The 19,142-nt window shown below is 45.0% G+C and overlaps 1 protein-coding gene across 1 annotated transcript in view; it reads right to left on the minus strand.

Moving 5' to 3' along the window:
• Nucleotides 1-19,142, minus strand: part of b4galnt4a (beta-1,4-N-acetyl-galactosaminyl transferase 4a) — a 127,630-nt gene that overhangs the window by 79,528 nt on the left and 28,960 nt on the right. Inside the window, exon 2 of the mRNA XM_068603178.1 lies at nt 7,359-7,471. Within this exon, the coding sequence (XP_068459279.1) occupies nt 7,359-7,471 (113 nt within the window). The remainder of the gene's footprint in view (nt 1-7,358; nt 7,472-19,142) is intronic.

The following is a 19,142-nucleotide window of genomic DNA, read 5'->3' on the forward strand; positions in this document are numbered from 1 at the left end:
ACAGTGTTGACCACTACCCAATATAAAACACACGTAAACGTCTTTGTGTGTGTGTGTTTGTGTGTGTGTGTTTGTGTGTCTGTGTGTGTTTGTGTATGTGTTTGTTTGTTTGTGTGTGTGTGTGTGTGTGTGTGTTTGTGTATGTGTGTGTGAGACAAACAGACAGAGAGACAGAAGTCATCTGTGTTGTGTGTGCGTGTGTAAGTGTCTGTGTGTCTGTTAAACTGCCCTAACGAGAACACCTGTGGGTCGCTAGATCAAAGGTTGCCATGGTGATGACTTCAAAGGGACTTCCTTACGCTGAGCTTAATAGACCTAAATACTGTGGAACTCCTTTCAAGCTATTTAAAAAAAATGGTACTTTAAAAGCCACTATTGCTTCGATATCGCATATTGAGCGTTAGGAAGACCTGCTGAACAGATACTGTGACTGGCGAGTCTGTACGATAAAACATGTGTCTGTACGGGCGATTTACAAATCAGGTACGAGCTTCAGGGGAGACGTGGTTTTGGAGGGAGATTTAACATGGCGGCGGATGGCAGAGCGAGGTGGACTTTCTCTCACATTCAGTCCGATTTCAAGACGTCTGAGTCTGTTGGATTCCTATCGACCGCAGTTTATGACAGAAGACAATATTTCCAACGTTTCTATCCAACAATGGTGTATGAAGAGTGAACATTGTGGGAGTAAAGACAAAATAAGTTTTATTTTTTTAACAGTTTCTGTCGCTTCTTCTCACTCTGTTAATTGGCGCGCCACCCTCTACGAACGTTTCGTGAAATTTTTTTTATGTTTTTTGCATTTTTCGGGAAAACGTACGGGCGAATCTCTTAGAAAAGTCATACCTCACGATTCCCGCGCAAACCGCACGTTTCGACGTATTTTTTACGCATGTGCTGGCAACGCTCTGGGAGGAGTAGTGGTTTGACTATAAGAAGAATAATAATAATAATAATAAGCCCGCAGGAGAACATGAAGTGTGCTTCCAGCATGGGGTCTCTGACCCCATGCGGCTGAAGCCACACTTAATAATAATAAGCCCGCAGGAGAACATGAAGTGTGCTTCCAGCATGGGGTCTCTGACCCCATGCGGCTGAAGCCACACTTAATGAGACCTGAATTTCATTAAATGTTGTCAGAAGATGATGAAGGTTGCTTAGCATATTGCTGCGGGGCTAATCACATGTGTTTGTTTATTCACATGTGGCAAGGCCATTTAGTTTGAGACAAAGAAACAGAAGCTATGAATCTTTAGCAGCCAATTGGTCATTGTTTAATTAAACAAAAACATAACTTACTGTTCTTTGCGTCACTTGACATTCTTTCAGGACCATGTCGCAGAGTAAGAGTTCTTGTTTGAGGAAAACATCTTTTAATTAAGCTGTTTTTAGTAACACAGGTGACAACACTCATGAGAAAAGCGGCAGAAAACAAGCGCAGTGCGAGGCTGCGAGCTCAGGCATCCCGGGGTAGGGCGCTCAGGCTGATGTACCAAATGCCTCTCGGGAGATCCATTTCCACTTGGCTGGCTGCCGATCCAATCAGCAGCAGAGAACTCCCTCAACCACATGTCAGAGAGGACGCAACTGAGTCACCGCCTGGATGCATCACCCTGACTCGCTTATCGAAAATCCTCTTTCAATCCGGGACAACACTGGAAATGTTAAATACATTTAATGGGTACCTGGAAAAATGGGTCATGTGCCATTGATCTCCACGGTCTAATCTGAATGTCAAATTGAGCAATTACGCGATGACGCTAATCCCTATGTTTGGGTCCATTTACAGATTACATGAAGCCTAATGCCAGGCTCGTGAACACAGCATAGTATCATCATCGTGGCCAAATCTGTGGGGTGCAGTTGAGTATGTTGAGTCTTGCTGATCAGGCTTGTGTTTATTTACTAGTCAGTCTGTGCTCCCTGCTCCTCATCATTCCCAAACAAGTCTCCCAGCGCCAGGTCCTTCCCATCTCCCATAAACTATCAGCGAGGCCAGAGCGATGGATGTAAGGCGGCCATATTTACAGCCCTGAAAGCCATTGGAGGTTAACAATGAGGCCTGGCTGCTGCTGTTTATGAGCCGCTGTAAAATTGCCACTATGATTAAAATCTCCGTCAGGTGAAAGACAACGGTGCGGCCCGTTCTCTCAAGCCTCCTGTGAAATATCGCCACACACTCGTCTTCCTCTCCATGACCTCGTTTGCAGTCCTTTACAGTACACCGTCTTGTGTCTAGGAAAGAGTCGTTGATCTACCATGTATGTGTGTGTGTGTGTGTGTGTGTGTGTCTGTGTGTGTGTAAGATGGGATTCATTAAATATCAATGCATGATATGTATTTATTATTTAATATTTAAAATACATTTTTCATCTTCTGTGATAATGAACAGAAATGTCACCTTAGTCCACATAATTTATGTATATTGCATGATATGTGAATATATAGTATATCATCAAAAATATGATTATTGCACAACTACATTGCAAGATCGTGAAAATATTTCAAGGTAATGTGGTCTAACACTACGCAGCATACATGTGCTGTCAATCTTTGGTTTGTTCTTCCCTAATGTTCTTATCTGAATCACCATCGCACATCCGTGACTGACGAACAAAATACCTTCCGACACATGTGTGCCTTCATTTATCATTCAATCAATATTAATGATTCCAAGTTCCATCAAATCCGCTCATCTCTTCGGTCTCTTTTTGTCCTGCAGCCTTTTTGTCGACTGTGACGCCTCAACTCTCCTCTCTTGCCTTCATCATTCTTCCCTCATCAGGTACGAGAGATGAAGGGGTGGAGCCCCGAAAGCAATCTGCTCCTGACAGGAAGAGCAGGGTGCAGAGTGCAGAATCCCCAGCTCATCCATATTAACCACACACACACACACACACACACACACACACACACACACACACACACACACACACACACACACACAGTAATATGTATGCACCAAGTGGAATGAGGACAAAAACCTGGCTTTATATAATCTTAGTAAGTCCGTTAGACAAAGTGGTAACCACCTGGCGTAGCACAAACACACACACACACACACACACACACACACACACCCACACACAGTGTAAATTCATTGCAGGTTTCATCTTGAAAAGCAGGTGGCCAGAGAGATATTCCATGTCTTTAAAAAAAAAAAAAAGAAAATCTGGAATTGCCAACCCTCACTTACCCCGACAACTATTTAAGCGACAACTTAAGTGAGTTGCAGGCAAAGAAAGAAATATGCAGAGGCAAACATTTGCTGCTCATTCACAGCTTTTCATACAGGCAGAGTAACGCAATTTCTTCCTTTACAGACTATCTGCTCATCTTCTCACTTCTCTTTACTTCTGATCGCTCTTGTTTCCTTCCACTACCCCACGTCCTTCCTCTCGTCTGTACACTTAACCCTCTCCAGTCTTTCTCTTCTTCCCTCTAATGGGCTCAGATTAACAAGCCCTCTTCTGCCACCACTTTCTCATCCGACAACAAACAAGGGAGGCGCAGGACACATTAACAAGGCTTTTATCAGAAACTTGCATTCACCTCTCTACCTTTACTCAAACGGAGGATGCCACTTAGCTCTTTCCATCAATAGCAGTTTAAAAGAGGAAGCGTCAGGCAAAAGGTGCAAGAATCAGATGAGAAGGGAAAAGTGTGTAATTTGGAGACTGAATTTGTGGTGCAGGTCTCACAAAGGTCTTCACTAAATGGATTTAAGCAGTGGGTGATGCACCAGTGTGTGTTTTGCGCGTGGCGTGTGTGTGTGTGTGAGTCCTGGTTCCTCCCTTCTGTAAGTCCCAGACGAGTGTTTGTGCTGCCCGTTTGCAATAAGGTCATTGCACTTCCTTTGAGGTTGTCTATTAATCTTGAGTGCACACAGCCTGAAGGGCTTTTCTGTTTGTTTTCGTCCATGCAATTTTAGTTTCATTGTCTGGAATTTCTGAAATGGCAGCTTTAGTGAGCTATTAGTGCGGCTCAAAACATTAGAGGAGCTTAACAGAGAAAAAAGAAGGGCCGATGTCCCCCTGACCCACATTACAGTACATTAAACACACTAAATCATATCTGTCTCTCTCCCTTTGCCCCCCCCCCCCCCCCCCGGAAACACGGACTTCAGGTTTGGCCTTTGCCTCTCATTGACTGAAGGTGTCAACTATGTTGCTTTAGTTTCTTCTTCAGATGTTGGCGCCGAGTCAGCAGCACGAGAGAAACGTGTAACCTGGTATGGTACGCTCACACTCGGAGGTCGGGCATCGCTGGAACAGAGAGCTGGTAAATGGGCATGTAAATTATAGATGAAGAGGGATGCGGTTTTAGAGCTGAACAGGAGAGTCTTAAGGGTGAGCTGCGTTGATACACACACACACACACACACACACACACACACACACACACACACACACACACACACACACACACACACACACACACACACACACACACACACACACACCTTTCAAAAGGATAGAACAAAGTGCTTGTTACTAATAAATCCGTGTTATAGATAACCACAAATGGAGTCCGTCGTATACTCTTAAGATTGCAAATCCTACTAAGCACCTCCTGCGGCAGGCCAATTCCATCTCCTATATTGTAATTGTGATGATTTAGAGCATGTTTACCGTCAGAGAACAAACACAGCTCATCTAAGTGATCATTATTTGAAGCAAACCAAATCTATCACCCGTCGTTTAGGGAAGAAATGACAAAGCGATGCCATTCAAATTCATAAAAAGGGCGTGCCATAAACTTTCTGACACATTTTCGAGACTTCAGCAGAATGCTTACTGTGCAGCCGAATGTGTGAGCTTCAGCGCACGAGACTGACTCATCCCGAGAGCCGCTTTCCATTTGACTGTTACAGAAGAGGAGCCCTAATGCTATCGAGCAGGTTTAGAGTTTAGAAGAGGGCCGTTCAGAAAGAAACGCTGCCGGCTCCCCTTCATGACTCTTATCTCTTCAAGCACATTTCCTAAAGCCTTCACTTAAATCGATTTGAAAGACGACTGCATTTTATGGAATAAGATATATCGTCGTCTTCTCTCACATGGTCCCCTCGGCTAGTCAACAGAAATACAGCGATATCAACAATTTGGGTTTTAACTTAAACTGTGTTTGGGTCTTAAACTCCTGCAGTTACAGCTTGTTGTGTGTGGCCAAGCACACACGGGATGTGTCCTCTGCTGCATTCAAGTGATGTTTGGATGCACATGCAGGTCAGAAACCCGGGCCACCACCATGACGTGATACAGCGACAGAGACACATACAGTTTAGATCAAAATCAACTTAATTACTTGTTCATTCTTTTTATCGAAGCAAAAAAGGAGCGTAATGAGGGAGCGTTCATAGAATAAAATACACTGATACTAGTTATTAATGGTCCAAATTATTTTAATTCAATCATCCAGCAGCTCCTGAGTTGACCTCCTTTCCAGCCCAGTGTATTGATCCACTCCAGCGAGCAGAAGGGTAGACATTTTCATCAATTAAAAAGACAATACCTATAACTAAATCTGATACATCTCATTAATCTATATCATCCTTTGCTCAACAATATTTTTGGCCTCTTTCACATCAAATATTCACCACAGCCACACGGGCGGCGAAGATTTAATTACGGTAGATTGCCTTCACGACCTGATTCTTTGCCACCTCAAGCAGCTTCACAGACACCTGAGCCTCGGGCAAGATACCATTTCAAGGTAGACAGCCCGTCAACGTGAGTGACACGTGCTGGCCTAGATACCTGAGGTTGAGGAAGAGCGAATAATAATACAACGCAGGAGTGTGTGTTATTTTATTGCTCAATGGTCTGATGCCGATTGGCGATTGTTTAAAGGGTTGAAAGGATTCAACGATTTTTTTTATACTGAAAATATGAAGTGATTTTAACTGACTCATCAGAACTAAAATGCTTAAAAAAAAATTTTTTTCGAAAATGCATGATGTCTGTGGTGGAGCGGCGTGTCTGCCTGCTGAGTCCTGTTCATCAGCACGAGTGACTTGTAAGTCCTTAATTACGAACCAGTTTGTCGTGTCTCGTCTGTGGATCCAACAGCAAACATCTCCGCTCTCCACACGCCTGCTCCCCGAAACGTTTTTATTTAGATTGTGATATTCAAGACAATAATGTCAAACGGAACACGATGCTGTGATATTGTCGCCCGAAACACAGACGAACAGACCTTATAAAAGGAAGCTGCTGTTTTAATAGAGACATTGCTCATAAATATATTTTTCCCACTTTTGAATATTTTAAATAAAAGGTTCACACTCATTTATAAATGTTTAGTCATTAACTGAATTGCCTGCAGAAAGATTAAACCTTTGATCATCTCAAAGCTCCATCAGACTAGAAAGCTGTGATGTAACACCGACCCCCCCCAACCCCCCCCCACACACACACACACACACACACACACCCACACCTCGCACGATTGAATCGTCGATCAGCGATCTCTAGGAACCACAAATGGACCGAAATGAAAATACAAATGGTCGCCCAAGAGAGATAGTCTTCCATCATCCACTTTAGTAGACATTCTGATTTTTGGAGGAAGTGTAATAATAATCCTGCTTGTTGGAAGCAACAGAAGCTCATTGTTGCCACCCAAAGTTGTAACTAATGTCATCTGCCGGCCCTGCATTACTTGAAACATATCTGTGTGTCCACAATTGCTGTAGTTAACCCTAAAATCCACCCACTATCAAGGGAAATAAGAGTTTAAGTGTCAGATTTTCTCACTGGTGTACTAAGCGCTAACGATCTCTGGAGGTGGCCCAAACTCTGTCTCGCGATCTGCTGTTGGGTGTGCCTCTGTCTAATTTCACATCTCTCGGCACGAAAACTATCGCAGAAATATATGAGGAGGATGTTAGATTGCATGATGTATTCACATTATATTTAGAGCTGTTAAGGCTCCCGGAGCTGAAAACATTATTCACAAGCAGTGCAGTGGGCGGGGTCACACGGGCATACTCTAGATGGGTTTTAATGAGCAAAAGGAAAAGTTTTAAAACAATAAAATCTGACGTCAGATGTTTCCCCACCTATGTTAGTTTGCATCGTGCCATATCTCTTTTTGGAGAGAAGGGACTGTCTGGGGCCATTAATCAGCAGGTGCACAGAGAGCAGAGCCGTGTTTTTGATGGTAATTACGATGCTGACTGGGGTTGTTGGTGCCCCAGTGAGCTCCTCCCGACACACACGGGCAATAAATCTCATCGCTGCTTCCTCGGAAGGATGTGGGCGAGTTGGGTGTGTGTGCTTAAGGTTGGGTCACACATTAATATTCGTCCCGTAGTGGCGAGACAGAAAAGAAGGAAGACAACAAGAAAGAGGACTCACTGCAGCGTCGTCCTCCCTGCTGTCGCTGGTGTCCTCACTCTTGTGGTGGCCAGCTGAGGAGCGAGCGTCCCTCTTACGGCTGGCGTCCGTCCCCTCCGTCTGTCTCTCTCCATCTGGACCAAGGTGAAAACACGGACAGCACTCAGAAAGCCAGCAAGCACCGTTATCATCTTCCCCGTTCTCATCATTCCCAGCTCCATTTTAATCAGCATTGTTAACTGCATCATTGTCAGTCTCATCTCCATCATCTCTATGGCGTAATTATAATTATGAATATCGTCATTACCATCATCATCATCATGGTCAACAATAATTCCAAGCTATCACTTATTTTTCCTCCCGCCGAGCCTCTCCAGTGTAATCAAACCCAGATAAAAGTTTCCAGAGAAAAAAGGAGATTAAGTGAAAAAAATGTAATTGGAAAAACGAAATGGAGACGAGAAGAATAAAAACTGGTCCGGAGGGTAAATGTGAAGAGGAGGGAGTGAAAATGGGTGGGAAAAAAAACAGAGATCGAGAAATGGAGAGACATAAAGAATAGATTTTCTAGCTGCAAAGTGGAGCTGTTAGGATGCTGTCATGTCACAGATGGATTATGGGAGTATTGCTGCACAATGATGACAGTTGACTTGGCCGGGGGAGAACGACCGGAATCTAAATCCGCATATTTTACTAGTGTGTGTCCATGCAAGTGAGGAGGTTATTTTTGTGTGTGTACAGGCATATGGTCAGAAGTGCTTCCCCCCCGTGCTGCCAGCAAAACACACACGTGCATACGTACGTACACACACGTGCTGTCATGGATGATTAAACCGGAGCACAATTCAATACGGAGCAGTAACAGGATATTCAGCACTTTATGATGGGCTGGTTATTTGGAAGTACAAGGAGCAAAGGCCTACTCACGGGCTTTTCCTACGAGGGTTTCTACCTCTGCAAGGAGTTCATATAAAAGGGAATCCATACCCCATTCGCTCCAATCTCTTTTTATTTCTATTGCACGGCATTCAATCCCGTACGGCTGACATGGCTCACAAATGCACAACATTGCAGCTGCTCGGATGGGCTGCCGTAAAAGGTGGCGTCTGAGCCGTTGACTCCCCCATAAAAAAGCAAGAGGGAGGGGGGGGAGAGGGGGACTTTGTGGTGTCCCGAAAGCATTACAGTGAAAAGTGGTTCATTACCGTCTGCTGAGCTGGGCTTGGCTGGAGTGTATGCACATGCATACTGCCACGCGCACAGAAGGGCGTGCACACCCAACGGCACACACACACACACACACACACACACACACACACACACGCACACACGCACACAGGGATGGATTGTGATTAAAAGACAGAATGGGGGGAACGAGTGGCTATAAAGCATAATGAGAGCTAATGGTTTTCCAATATGTCCCTTTAACAATGAGTCTGAGTGGGCTGAATTAGATGTGAGTGTGAGTGTGTGTGTGTGTGTGTGTGTGTGTATGGGGGGTTGGGCTGAAGGGAGATTGATGCGGTCAAGGAGAAGAGGAAAGACAGATTCATTCACGAGCAGAGTGATAGACAGTAGAGGCATGACATACCATCAAAGAAAAAAAAAATGAATGCAGCAACAATCAAAGTTGTCCTTATGTACAACGTTGCCTCGAGCAAACATAATTTATGATAAGGATTTGTTTCCCTCATTTGTTTGGATATCATCTCAACCCATTACGTCTTCCTATGTTCACGTTGTAATTTCACTGAGTCCAAAGTAACTGTACTCACAATCAGCTTTGATCTCAAAAAATGTAAATAATCATCTCCCTAGCAGAGGATAAAAAGGGAATGTTTATAATACATCCCTCTAAACTGTATTCCCATCTTTCCCTCTGATTGTGTAAAGGTATCTTGGGTTGTATGTTTTCTGACTCTTGCCTACTCAGGAAAATTTGCACTGGAAATGTCATCATAACTGGAAAAAAACAAACAAAAAAAAACAATGGAAATCCAGGAAGCTTTCCTTGTCAAACAAGTCCACTTGAGCCACAGGAACCGGGCTGAGATGACCGTCAGTCCGAAGCTCAACCCAACGTGGACAGTGTAAGTATGTCCTCCGGGGTTGATCAAAGCTCCCCAGATCAAAGAGCAAACACCAAAGAGTTCAACCTCACCTCACTGACTTTCCTGCCATTGTTGAGCTAAAAATAGCAGGACACTTCAACTTCCAAGGTTTGATCTGACTATGTAACAATAAACCGATTTTGTAGGTTGGAGTAGCTGCATGTGTTTCTCAGTAAAAGAAATAAAGAGTCTGAATGTTCAGGATGCTCTTCTATTTAAATTTCATAAATAGTGCATCCATAGACACGTCCAAATAGATGATATCGTAATTCTAATATAACAGATTATCTGAAATCACCCAAATGGAAAGTAATAGCAAATCCATTTCTTTGTGCATTGCAGTTCATCTTTTGCTTCATTTAGCTGTTTATTGTTGTTCTTCCCCTGAGCGAACACTGCGTGAGTCAACTGACAGCACATTTACCCTCAACCATTTATCTGAAATGATTACGAGCAGGCAATGCTCCGGGGAGCCAGGTGAGCTTCCCCTTTTGCGTCACCTCATTAATGCAAATGATCCCCGAAAATATGAAATGATGACAGCAGTGCGGGACAGCGTTGTACCGCAAAACAGAGACAAGAGTCTGTGAAACTGATAGGAATGTATTAATGTATGAGACATATTCAAGAGGTATGGCTGGTCAAACTGACAGTCAAATCCATCTCAGCTTTCTTTGATACTCTCAACAAATAGATAAAAGATGGACAGCGTGAGAATTTGACGGAAAATAATTCACCTATGGAAACGGATGACACGGCGCAGTCGACCAACATTGGGAGGCAAACTTCAACAAGGAATTCACTTTCAAATCATTTCTCCTCTTCTTCAAGTCCCTCAAGCGTTTTTCTTTTGAAGTCTGAGGAGAATAATGTTTGAGTGAACTTCTTTCCTGAGAAAATGAGACTTCTAAATAAGCACCAAGAGTGCGAATCTCTGCACCCTATGAGCATCAATGGCCTTATCGAGTGCAATGTAACTTTCTGCTTCTGCTGCTATTGATGTCTTTATAGTTACATTTAAATCATTAGTGCCTCGTTTGCAGAGTCCTTTATATGCATACATGTTGGAAAACAAGAAAGAACAGTCACTGCTGATATATTCTTCTAATAAATTCTTTAACAATCCCAGAAGGGGACGATAATGAGAACTTGCAGTCTCTGTGTGTGTGTGTGTGTGTGTTCGCGCGTGTGTGTGTGTGTGTGTGTTAAAATGTTCAAACATTCTTTGCCAACATATTCCTTGGCAACTCCTTAACAGTCTTAAAAGTCAAGTTTATGTGTGTGAGACTCCAAGAGTGTGCATCTAGATGTATGTGTGCATCATACACACAAGCTCAGTTTGTCAGATAGAAAGACTTTGAATGAGTCATAATTAATGTCCTCCGCTGGCAGGAAATACAGTTTTGATGAACCAATCAAATGGTGCCGTGGTGGTGATTCAGCCAAGCAAACCATGAGGTTACTTAGTCCTCTTATCCTTTCACTGGGACTGCTGTTCTCTTTGGTAAACAGCATGCATTGCTAACACTAAATTAAAAAAGGACTGAAAGAACCAGACTCACTGCGGGCAACACACACACACACACAGAAAATAATGCAGTGTGCAGCAGCCAAGGCCATGATGAGTTAAAATCGGAGTCCATGGCGAGCTGCAGCGAGTCAGGAGTGAGTCCCGGTGCCTCGGACTGACTCCAAGCGGCCTCTAATGAAGTAATGAAAAGCAGACTGGCAGGTTAATGGAAGCCAATGGACAAGAAGCACCACCAGCCGCAGGGGACCGGGCCGAATGCTAATCATTTAGGAGACCCCGCTCTCATATTCTGCCTCATCTGTTCATATCCCCCCGCTACTAAAACTACAGCTGTATTTACTGTGCAGATAAGATGGAGGAGAGCAACTTCTCTCACCTCCAGAGGGCAGAGATAGAGAGCGCTTTTTGGAGTGGTAAGTCTGTGACGGAGTATATTAAAACCCACAATAAACAGGAGTCTTATCCAAGGTTGATGTGGGTGTAATCTGTAGATAGAGAGAAGGATCGGAGGCAACTTTCTCCGGCTTCTTCTACTTTTGAGAAATGAGTAATAAGTTCACCTTGTCTGGCTGCCCTTTGAAAACTAATGATATTCTAAACTCTATAGCTCTCAGCGAACCGCAGCGGTCGGAAGCTCTCGTCTGCGCTCTACGAGTTTATACTCGTGTGTGTTTCAGTGCATCTGTGCGTGTTCATGCATACGATATACACGCTATGTGTATGGGTGCGCGATGCATCTCCGCGTCCCCGTTTTATCTTCGAAAACGAGACTGACAGGGAGCGCTGGGTTTCAGCGCTAGGCGGTGCTCCGCTGTACGTGAAGTGATGGACAGAATGGTGATACAGCACAATGCTAATCACACAATCAAAGAGGTGAGCGCAGCACGGAGCCACAAAACGCCAACGAAGGGCAGTTGGATGAGAAAAGAGGAGACTGAACATTTTAAAAAAAAAGGAGAAAATAAGTTTAGTTTAGTTTGAACTTCAGGCCAGTCACAACAAATTAGATGATAATAATAATCTGTTTGGGAGCCCTCAGGATCCGTTCCTTGTTACAGCCCTCTGGTAAACAGGAGAAATAATAGCACACAGTCAAAAACAGCAGCTCACGGTGGTAACACAACGCCAACGGTCATTATCACAATTCATTTGCCAGCGTTATCTCACAGTGGTTGCTACTTGGTCTCCTTTGAAAAAGGCACAGTCGTGCCCACTTAATACTCAACGTTAATGGAGGACTAGCGACAGACGCAGCAGGAGAAACTAGAATTATTGCCTTGTCCGCCTCCGACAACCAGTCAAGTTGCAGTTGACGTCCATGTCTGTCCACAGCATCATCCCTTAATCATTTTATTATATTAGACATTCATGTTAAATTGTCAAATTACCATTTCAATTCTTGAGTTACGGCCAGAAATGTGTTTTGAGAGATCACAGAGAGCTTGTTTTTGCCCACAAAAGAAGGAATCACGTCATTCTTTCGTCCAGGTGCACAAACAAAAAGAATATTGATCGATCTTCAATAAATCATTGGCCCTTGAGTTTATAAAAGGTTTCACTATTTCAAATGTAAAAATGCTCAGAACAAGTTTTAATCCCCCCCGATAAGCCCAAACTAAAACATAATCAATTATATTGTTGCATTTTAAAAGCTTGAAATGCAAAATCTTGAAAAAAATGATGCATTAAGGATGGCGATTAATCGATTATTAAAATATTGTTAATCATTTCTGAGGATTGAGTAAACTACATTATTTTCGTGTTATTGTCAACAACTAAATTAGTGGTAAAATATTTTGGAGGCGCAGGAAACTGTTAATCTATCTGCTTACTCAATAGCATCTTGAGCTTGCAACAGATGCAGTTAGCAACGACTTCATACCTACCCTGTTAGTCAATCTTATCCCAAACTGGTTTTATTGGATTGAATCCCAGACTAGTGGAGCCCAATGAGGTCATTTTGAGATAACAAAGAGGGTAGTCACTATCCTTGCTGGAGGTAGCCATGTGAAAAAGGATTAGTGGTCAGTAACAATGCCTTAGTGGACTCTGGCATTCAAATGAAGCTCAACATTTGGTATCATGGGGCCTAATTTGTGAAAGAAAATACTCCCACACAGCTACCACGAGCCTGTTTCTTTGACTCAAGGCAGAGCCGATGGATGAGGCCGTTTACTTCGAATAAACAAACCTGTGAACGGTTATTTCTTTAAAGCACTTCCGTCTTTACCGTCCAGCTTTACCGAGCCTGTCACGGCGAGAGTCCCGATTCATGAAACCAATAGACTGTGACGCTTGATCATTACCGTTGCTGATCTCAGTGTGACCCGGCATGGTTTTCTGCCGTTGCTGCTTCCAGGTTTGATGACCTGAATCCACACATGTTGGTCTGCAAAGCCCTGTTCTACTGAACTCATGCATCTACTTGTTAGCCATCTGCTGCTGACCTTCCTCACTGCCGAGATGCTCCTGCCCGCTTAAGTGCAGCCCGCTGCACATTTTCTCCGTCTTCATCACACTAAAATCCCAGGCGGCCAGCTGTGACGCTGGAACAACAACCTCTGGCGCTGCAGCAACCATACTTTAACCAGAGTTGCTTATAGCTTATGTGCCTTGCCTGTTTAAATGTGCAGTTTAGCAGCAAATGAACCTCTTGACCTTTCCATGCTGATTAGCTGTTTAGAAGGGGGTTTGGCTGTTTGCATCACTGAGCAAGATTTCTTCATTAAGTAGGTGATTGGAAGTGACAGATAGGAACTGAAAATTCGGAGAAAGGACAGGCAAGAATCAAACGTGGACACAGGAAAGAAGGTTTGGAAGGACGAGCAGACGCAAGAAGTCACCGGAAGAGCGGACAAGTGCACAGCAACAGCAGTGCTCTCTGTGAATTATTGACGGGCTTGGTCTCCTTTACTCAATGAGTACACTGCAACTCCAGCTCGGTGACGTAGGCTGTGCTGCTCTTGAGCTCGCACCAGTGACGCGAGGGAACGTTAAATACACCCGACAAGTGTGAAACTGCGTAGGGCCACGAAACAAGAGGCTCTTCCGAACACAAGAGTTGAAGAGAGGGCGGGAGATTAAGCAAAGAGTGGGACAGGGTGCAAGGGTTTAGTATGCAAGAGGGTGCGGGGTAGCAGATTAAACTGGACGTCAGAGAGGGAGACTGGAGCACTGATGGGGACTGGAACTGGAAGTCAAGTGGGATGCATGGACCAGAGTCTGAGAGGGAAGCAAATACGAGGGTGTAACCACAGGGTGAGAGCCTGCCATTTCCCCGCTGCTCGCATGTTCACTCATTCAAGCGCGCATTACTCAGTCAGCCATTAACTGATTGACTTAGTCGCTCACTCGTTCCCCCTCCGCCCCTGCCCACATGGCTCTGCAATCCATTTTCAATACACTCCTACTTTTCTTTTTTCTTTTTTTTTTTTTTTTACAAGTGCAGAGCGTATAAAGTTTTACAAGGCTCATGGCTTTTTGCTCGGCAATCAGTCATGACATTATAAGATGTGGTTGACACAAGGCAATGGAGGATGTCAGACTGATGGGCCAGCAGAGTTTCTTAATGACACTTTTCGAGCATGTGTGCGCACACATACGCCGGGTGGCGTGACAGGGGACGGCGCAAGCATAGCAAGCTTCACTGGGGCTGCGCGGCCAAATGGAGCTCGCTAATTGTAGCAAATAAACTGCACTGATCTGTGCCATTAGTCAGTCAGTAATGAAGCAGAGTGGAGGGCTGCTGTGAAACTGATGAATAGGCCCGGCTCTGAGTACTGCACTCCCTGGCCTTTAGTTTGGCTCTCACAACACAGGCTTCTAAGGAAAGCTAGAGTGCATTTAAACAGAAATGCATAACAAGGCTTTGGAGATGAGATAAATGGAGACAAGGGGACTGTGACAGAGAGGGGCAAGGAAAGACAGAAGAGAGACAGCGAGAAGAAAGCAGAGCAGGAAGAGAGGAAGAGTGCTTGTTGGCCCTTGGGGTGTGCGGGGCAGAGAGAAAGAAGGATTGCGGAGATGCTTAATGTGCTGTGATATGGGTCAGGGGCAAAGAGGTCCCACTCTCCTCCTCTCTTCTACGCTCGCCTCTAAGCTGTGGTAATGTTTTCAACTCCGCAGCAGCTCACTAAAGCCGCCACTTAGGAAAATTCACATAACAAAAAACTCTAAATGCTTTGGATGGAGACAAACACACAAAAACAGAGCTCAAAGGCCCAGTGCACTCAAAGATTAACAGACAGCCCGAGAGAAAGTAGAACGACCTTATTGCTGTGTTACGCTACTACGGACACACACACACACACACACACACACACACACACACACACACACACTTATTGAAAAGAATCAACATTTGCATTGAAAAGCAGATGAGCGTGGCAATATATACAGAGTGAGGTGTGCTGCTGAATTAAAGGCAGTGTGCTCATGTTCATAACATATACAGTTGTATGTGCACAAATGATAAACGAGCACCTCTGGCCTTACATTCATGCATATCTAGCCCTACTAACCACAGTGTGGCGATGTGAAGAGTGCCATTAAGAAGTCAATAGATTACATCCACAATCAAAAAGGCTGCGAAAGCCAGGAAGGGCCTCCTGCTTATGTCGAACCCATCTGGGCTCCGATGGAGGTTCATATCCCACTTGCTCTCTCCTTGAAACCTAAACACACATTATCTGCTCTTGAGGTTTTTTTACACTTCACTCTCAGCTGAACAGAGCCTCGGAGAAGACCGCTCAGAGCTGCGGTAGTCAAATATATGGCGAGCGTTGTTCAATATACAGTATTTCTAAAGAAAATCCCCAGATGTACTGTGTTGTGCAGCACTGCTCGACTTCTCTGGACTACACCGGGCTGTCTATTCTTGACTGAGCGTGGGATAGATCTTTTTAAGAGTTAGTTAACTGGCCACAGAGGTCATATTGCCAAAAAAAAAAAAAAAAAGAAAAAAGCTGATATAATTCTGTCAATCTCCTGTCTCGTTGGTATTTGGCCATCGGCTGTGGAACAAACAGTCTGATCCCTCTGCAACCTGCCAGCCCACTCGGCCTGCTCCCCTCTAAATGGCTGTCTGCCTCTCCCCACCTCCTCCTCCTGCTGCTTAGTGCCCGAGGCCTCGGTGAACTCAACAGGCTGTCCAGAGGCCTGCTTTGGCCTGCTTTGGCCCGACGCCAAGTTGCCATGGAGACAAGAGCGCAACAGAGAAACATTTCAATCATGGTCAGCGGCACAAGATGTCACAAAAAAAAAAAAAAAAAAAAAGAGGAAGACAAGAGGAAGATGGAGCAACAAGCAACAGTGGCCAAGGTTGATGGACCGTACTGCTGTATGTGCTTTAACAAGGTGCCTTGAATGAGCATCAGCGCATATTCATAAAGGCCAAACATGTCTCCGGTTTAGTCTCCAGAGTGTTAATTATGCCCCTATGAGAGAGAGTGTACGGATATACATATTGTATACGCACACACACACACACACACACACACAGTAGCCAGTGACACCCAGAGGCAGCTCCTCCAACCAGAGTGGAGGAGATAAGGAGGCGACTCCGAGCTGCTGCAGAGCCACGACTGTCACAGCTGATGTGTCACCGGGGTAGGAATTAGAGGGAGCATGCATGGGTTGCACCCTTCCTGAGCTCCCTCCTTCATTAGCATACATTAGAAAACAAAGAAGCAAAAGGGCCCAAGTGCTGTGTCTTCGTCGCAATGTGAGCAAGAGTCGGAGCCGAGCATCAAACTGAGGTGAGGCCGCTGGAGGAGACCTTTTGACAATCATTTATCCATCTCATGCGATCCTGACAGCTGAGCCTGCGGGTAGGGCGAGCGGGAGGAGTCGGCATCCAAAGAAACCCGCACTCGATAAACTCCAGAGCCGGGGCCCAGTCGTGGAGTCCCGTGGCAGCCAGCTCCGTGAGCCAGGAATAAAATAAAAATGACAGAGCAAAGCAACTTTTCTTGCGGGAGCAACAAGAAGAGGAGGCACAGCGGTGTCAGGAAGAAAAAAAGAAAAGGAAAAGAAAGAGGAGGGAAATGGAGAGTTTAGCTACGCCTCACTAAAAGACGAAGACAAATTGTATTTCAGAAACCGCAAAACACTTGAGACAAGACTGACCCCTAAATAACCTAACTCTGTTTACCGTCTCTCTCTCCCTTTTTTTTGCCTCCCTCACAAACACCCTCCTCCATTTCCCTTTCTTCTCTCACTATCTCAATCTTCGCCGTCTCACTTGCACTTGCTCTTCCTACACATCTTTAATCTTTTCTTCTTTCTCTCTCTCGCTCTCTCTCTCTCTCTCCCCTTCTCTCCCTCCACATTTCAATCACTCTCCGAATCCATCTGATGCGGCAGCAGCGATTAATACGCGAATATTGTTTCCGTGTAGAACCCCGGCGTGGTCATTATCCTCCACCGAGTATCTGATCATGATCGTCCCGAGGAGTCATTACTTTCCTGATAACATCGGGGCCGTGTGCTGAGGGAAAGAGAGATAGAGGAGGACGTATACGGGGGGGGGAAAGCAGTGGTAGTGGTGGTGAAGGGTAACAGTATGAGAACACAAGATAAAAGAAGACAGGAGGAGAGAAAAGAGGACAGAAGAAAGGGGAACAAGGGAGCGGGGGAAACTCAGAAGAAAAGGAAGAGGTCATGTGTTCCACACAAGCGGGAAGAGAAAGGAAAGGGAGGTGGGCGAGGAGGAGAAGGAGGACAGAAACAATAATAGCCTTGTCTTATCGCTCTACAGTGATGAATTCCCTTCTCGTCGGGGAGTCAGTGCCCCGGCTGGGGCCGGCCCTGATGACAAACCACCTCCACCCTGCGCTGGGGCTCTGGCTATTTATGACCGGGCAACTTATACGAGCCGGCCAGGGAGCCAGCTGGGCCTCGATTCGTCTTGGGTCGGTGTCGTCACTCCCGGGACCCGCTGACAATCTCAAATGGGCCCACTCTGTCACTCCTCTGCCCTCCGCTCTGTTACTTCAGCACATCATCTGCTGGTTGCTGGTGATAAGAACATTTTCTCACCTCTCTACATCGCCGACGTGCCACATGTGACAGCAGCCTGCACCGTTCAGTGTGAACCGATAGTAGCAGTTAAATGGATGAATTCACTTACAGGATTCTTCGCCACATGAAGCTTGAAAGTGCTTTAATAATAATATGAATACATTTCAACTTATATAAATAAAATGATAACGCAGAAAAACCTCATTACGCAAGAATGCACTTTCATGAAAGTGAGGAGGGAAACCGCCGAGTCAGCATCTCTCTAATGAACAGTCCAATTACAGCCATACTTAGCCATTACTGTCTTCTTAAGGTGCAAGATGCTAATTTAATAGTGCGGCTACGGTGGAGAGTGCGAGACAAAACATCAGTATGTGCTACTATTCCGCTAAGTAAACACAGTGACATAACACTTGAGCAAACAAATGTACGAAAGTGTAATGCAATTTTGCTCCCACGGCACCTGAACTCCTATCAGTTTGCTCGCTTACCCAGCTACAGAAATCCTCATGGCCTGCTGACCCTGAATCAGTCATGAAGAACACAGAGCTCCAACACAGGACTCCACCGAGCAATTAATTCATGCAAGCTGCCACAATTGTTTGCGTTTTGTTTCTTGCGCCTGCTTATCCGTTTACATATTCCTGTTTGCCGTAAATTATTCACGGGTGTTCCTTTTCTTATCCTCCGGTGATGGCGGAGGCTGGTCACGCTGCGAATATGAAGGCGGCCGCCGGCGATGGATCAACATCTCGGATGATGGTTTGGAATTGAAAGCGGAAGGTGAGATCGAGGGAAAGGAGAGTCCCGCTCAGCATTGGAGGGGAAAAAACAACAACTCAGCAGACAGAGAGGACAAATTGTGCACACGTCTCATGTGAGCATACGTTTAGACGCTTCGGGCCGGGGTCACTAATGAGCAGACTGCGGTCCGGGTCTGTACTCCCTGATATCTGGATTGAGAAATAAAAAATGTTTACGCAACACTTCTATTTTAACCGGCGCAGCTTTTCCAGTCTTTACCGCACTCGGTCCAGGAAACACACCGAGCCAATTACATGCGTGAAGTATCGCCCTCGACTCCAGTGAGATAAACACACACGTGAGAGACGGGGGAGAGAGAGCCGGAGAAGATATTTCACG

This window comes from Clinocottus analis, unplaced genomic scaffold (genome assembly GCF_023055335.1).
Source record: "Clinocottus analis isolate CAN_PGR_092001 unplaced genomic scaffold, fCliAna1.0.p SCAF_6, whole genome shotgun sequence".
Taxonomy (NCBI): domain Eukaryota; kingdom Metazoa; phylum Chordata; class Actinopteri; order Perciformes; family Cottidae; genus Clinocottus; species Clinocottus analis.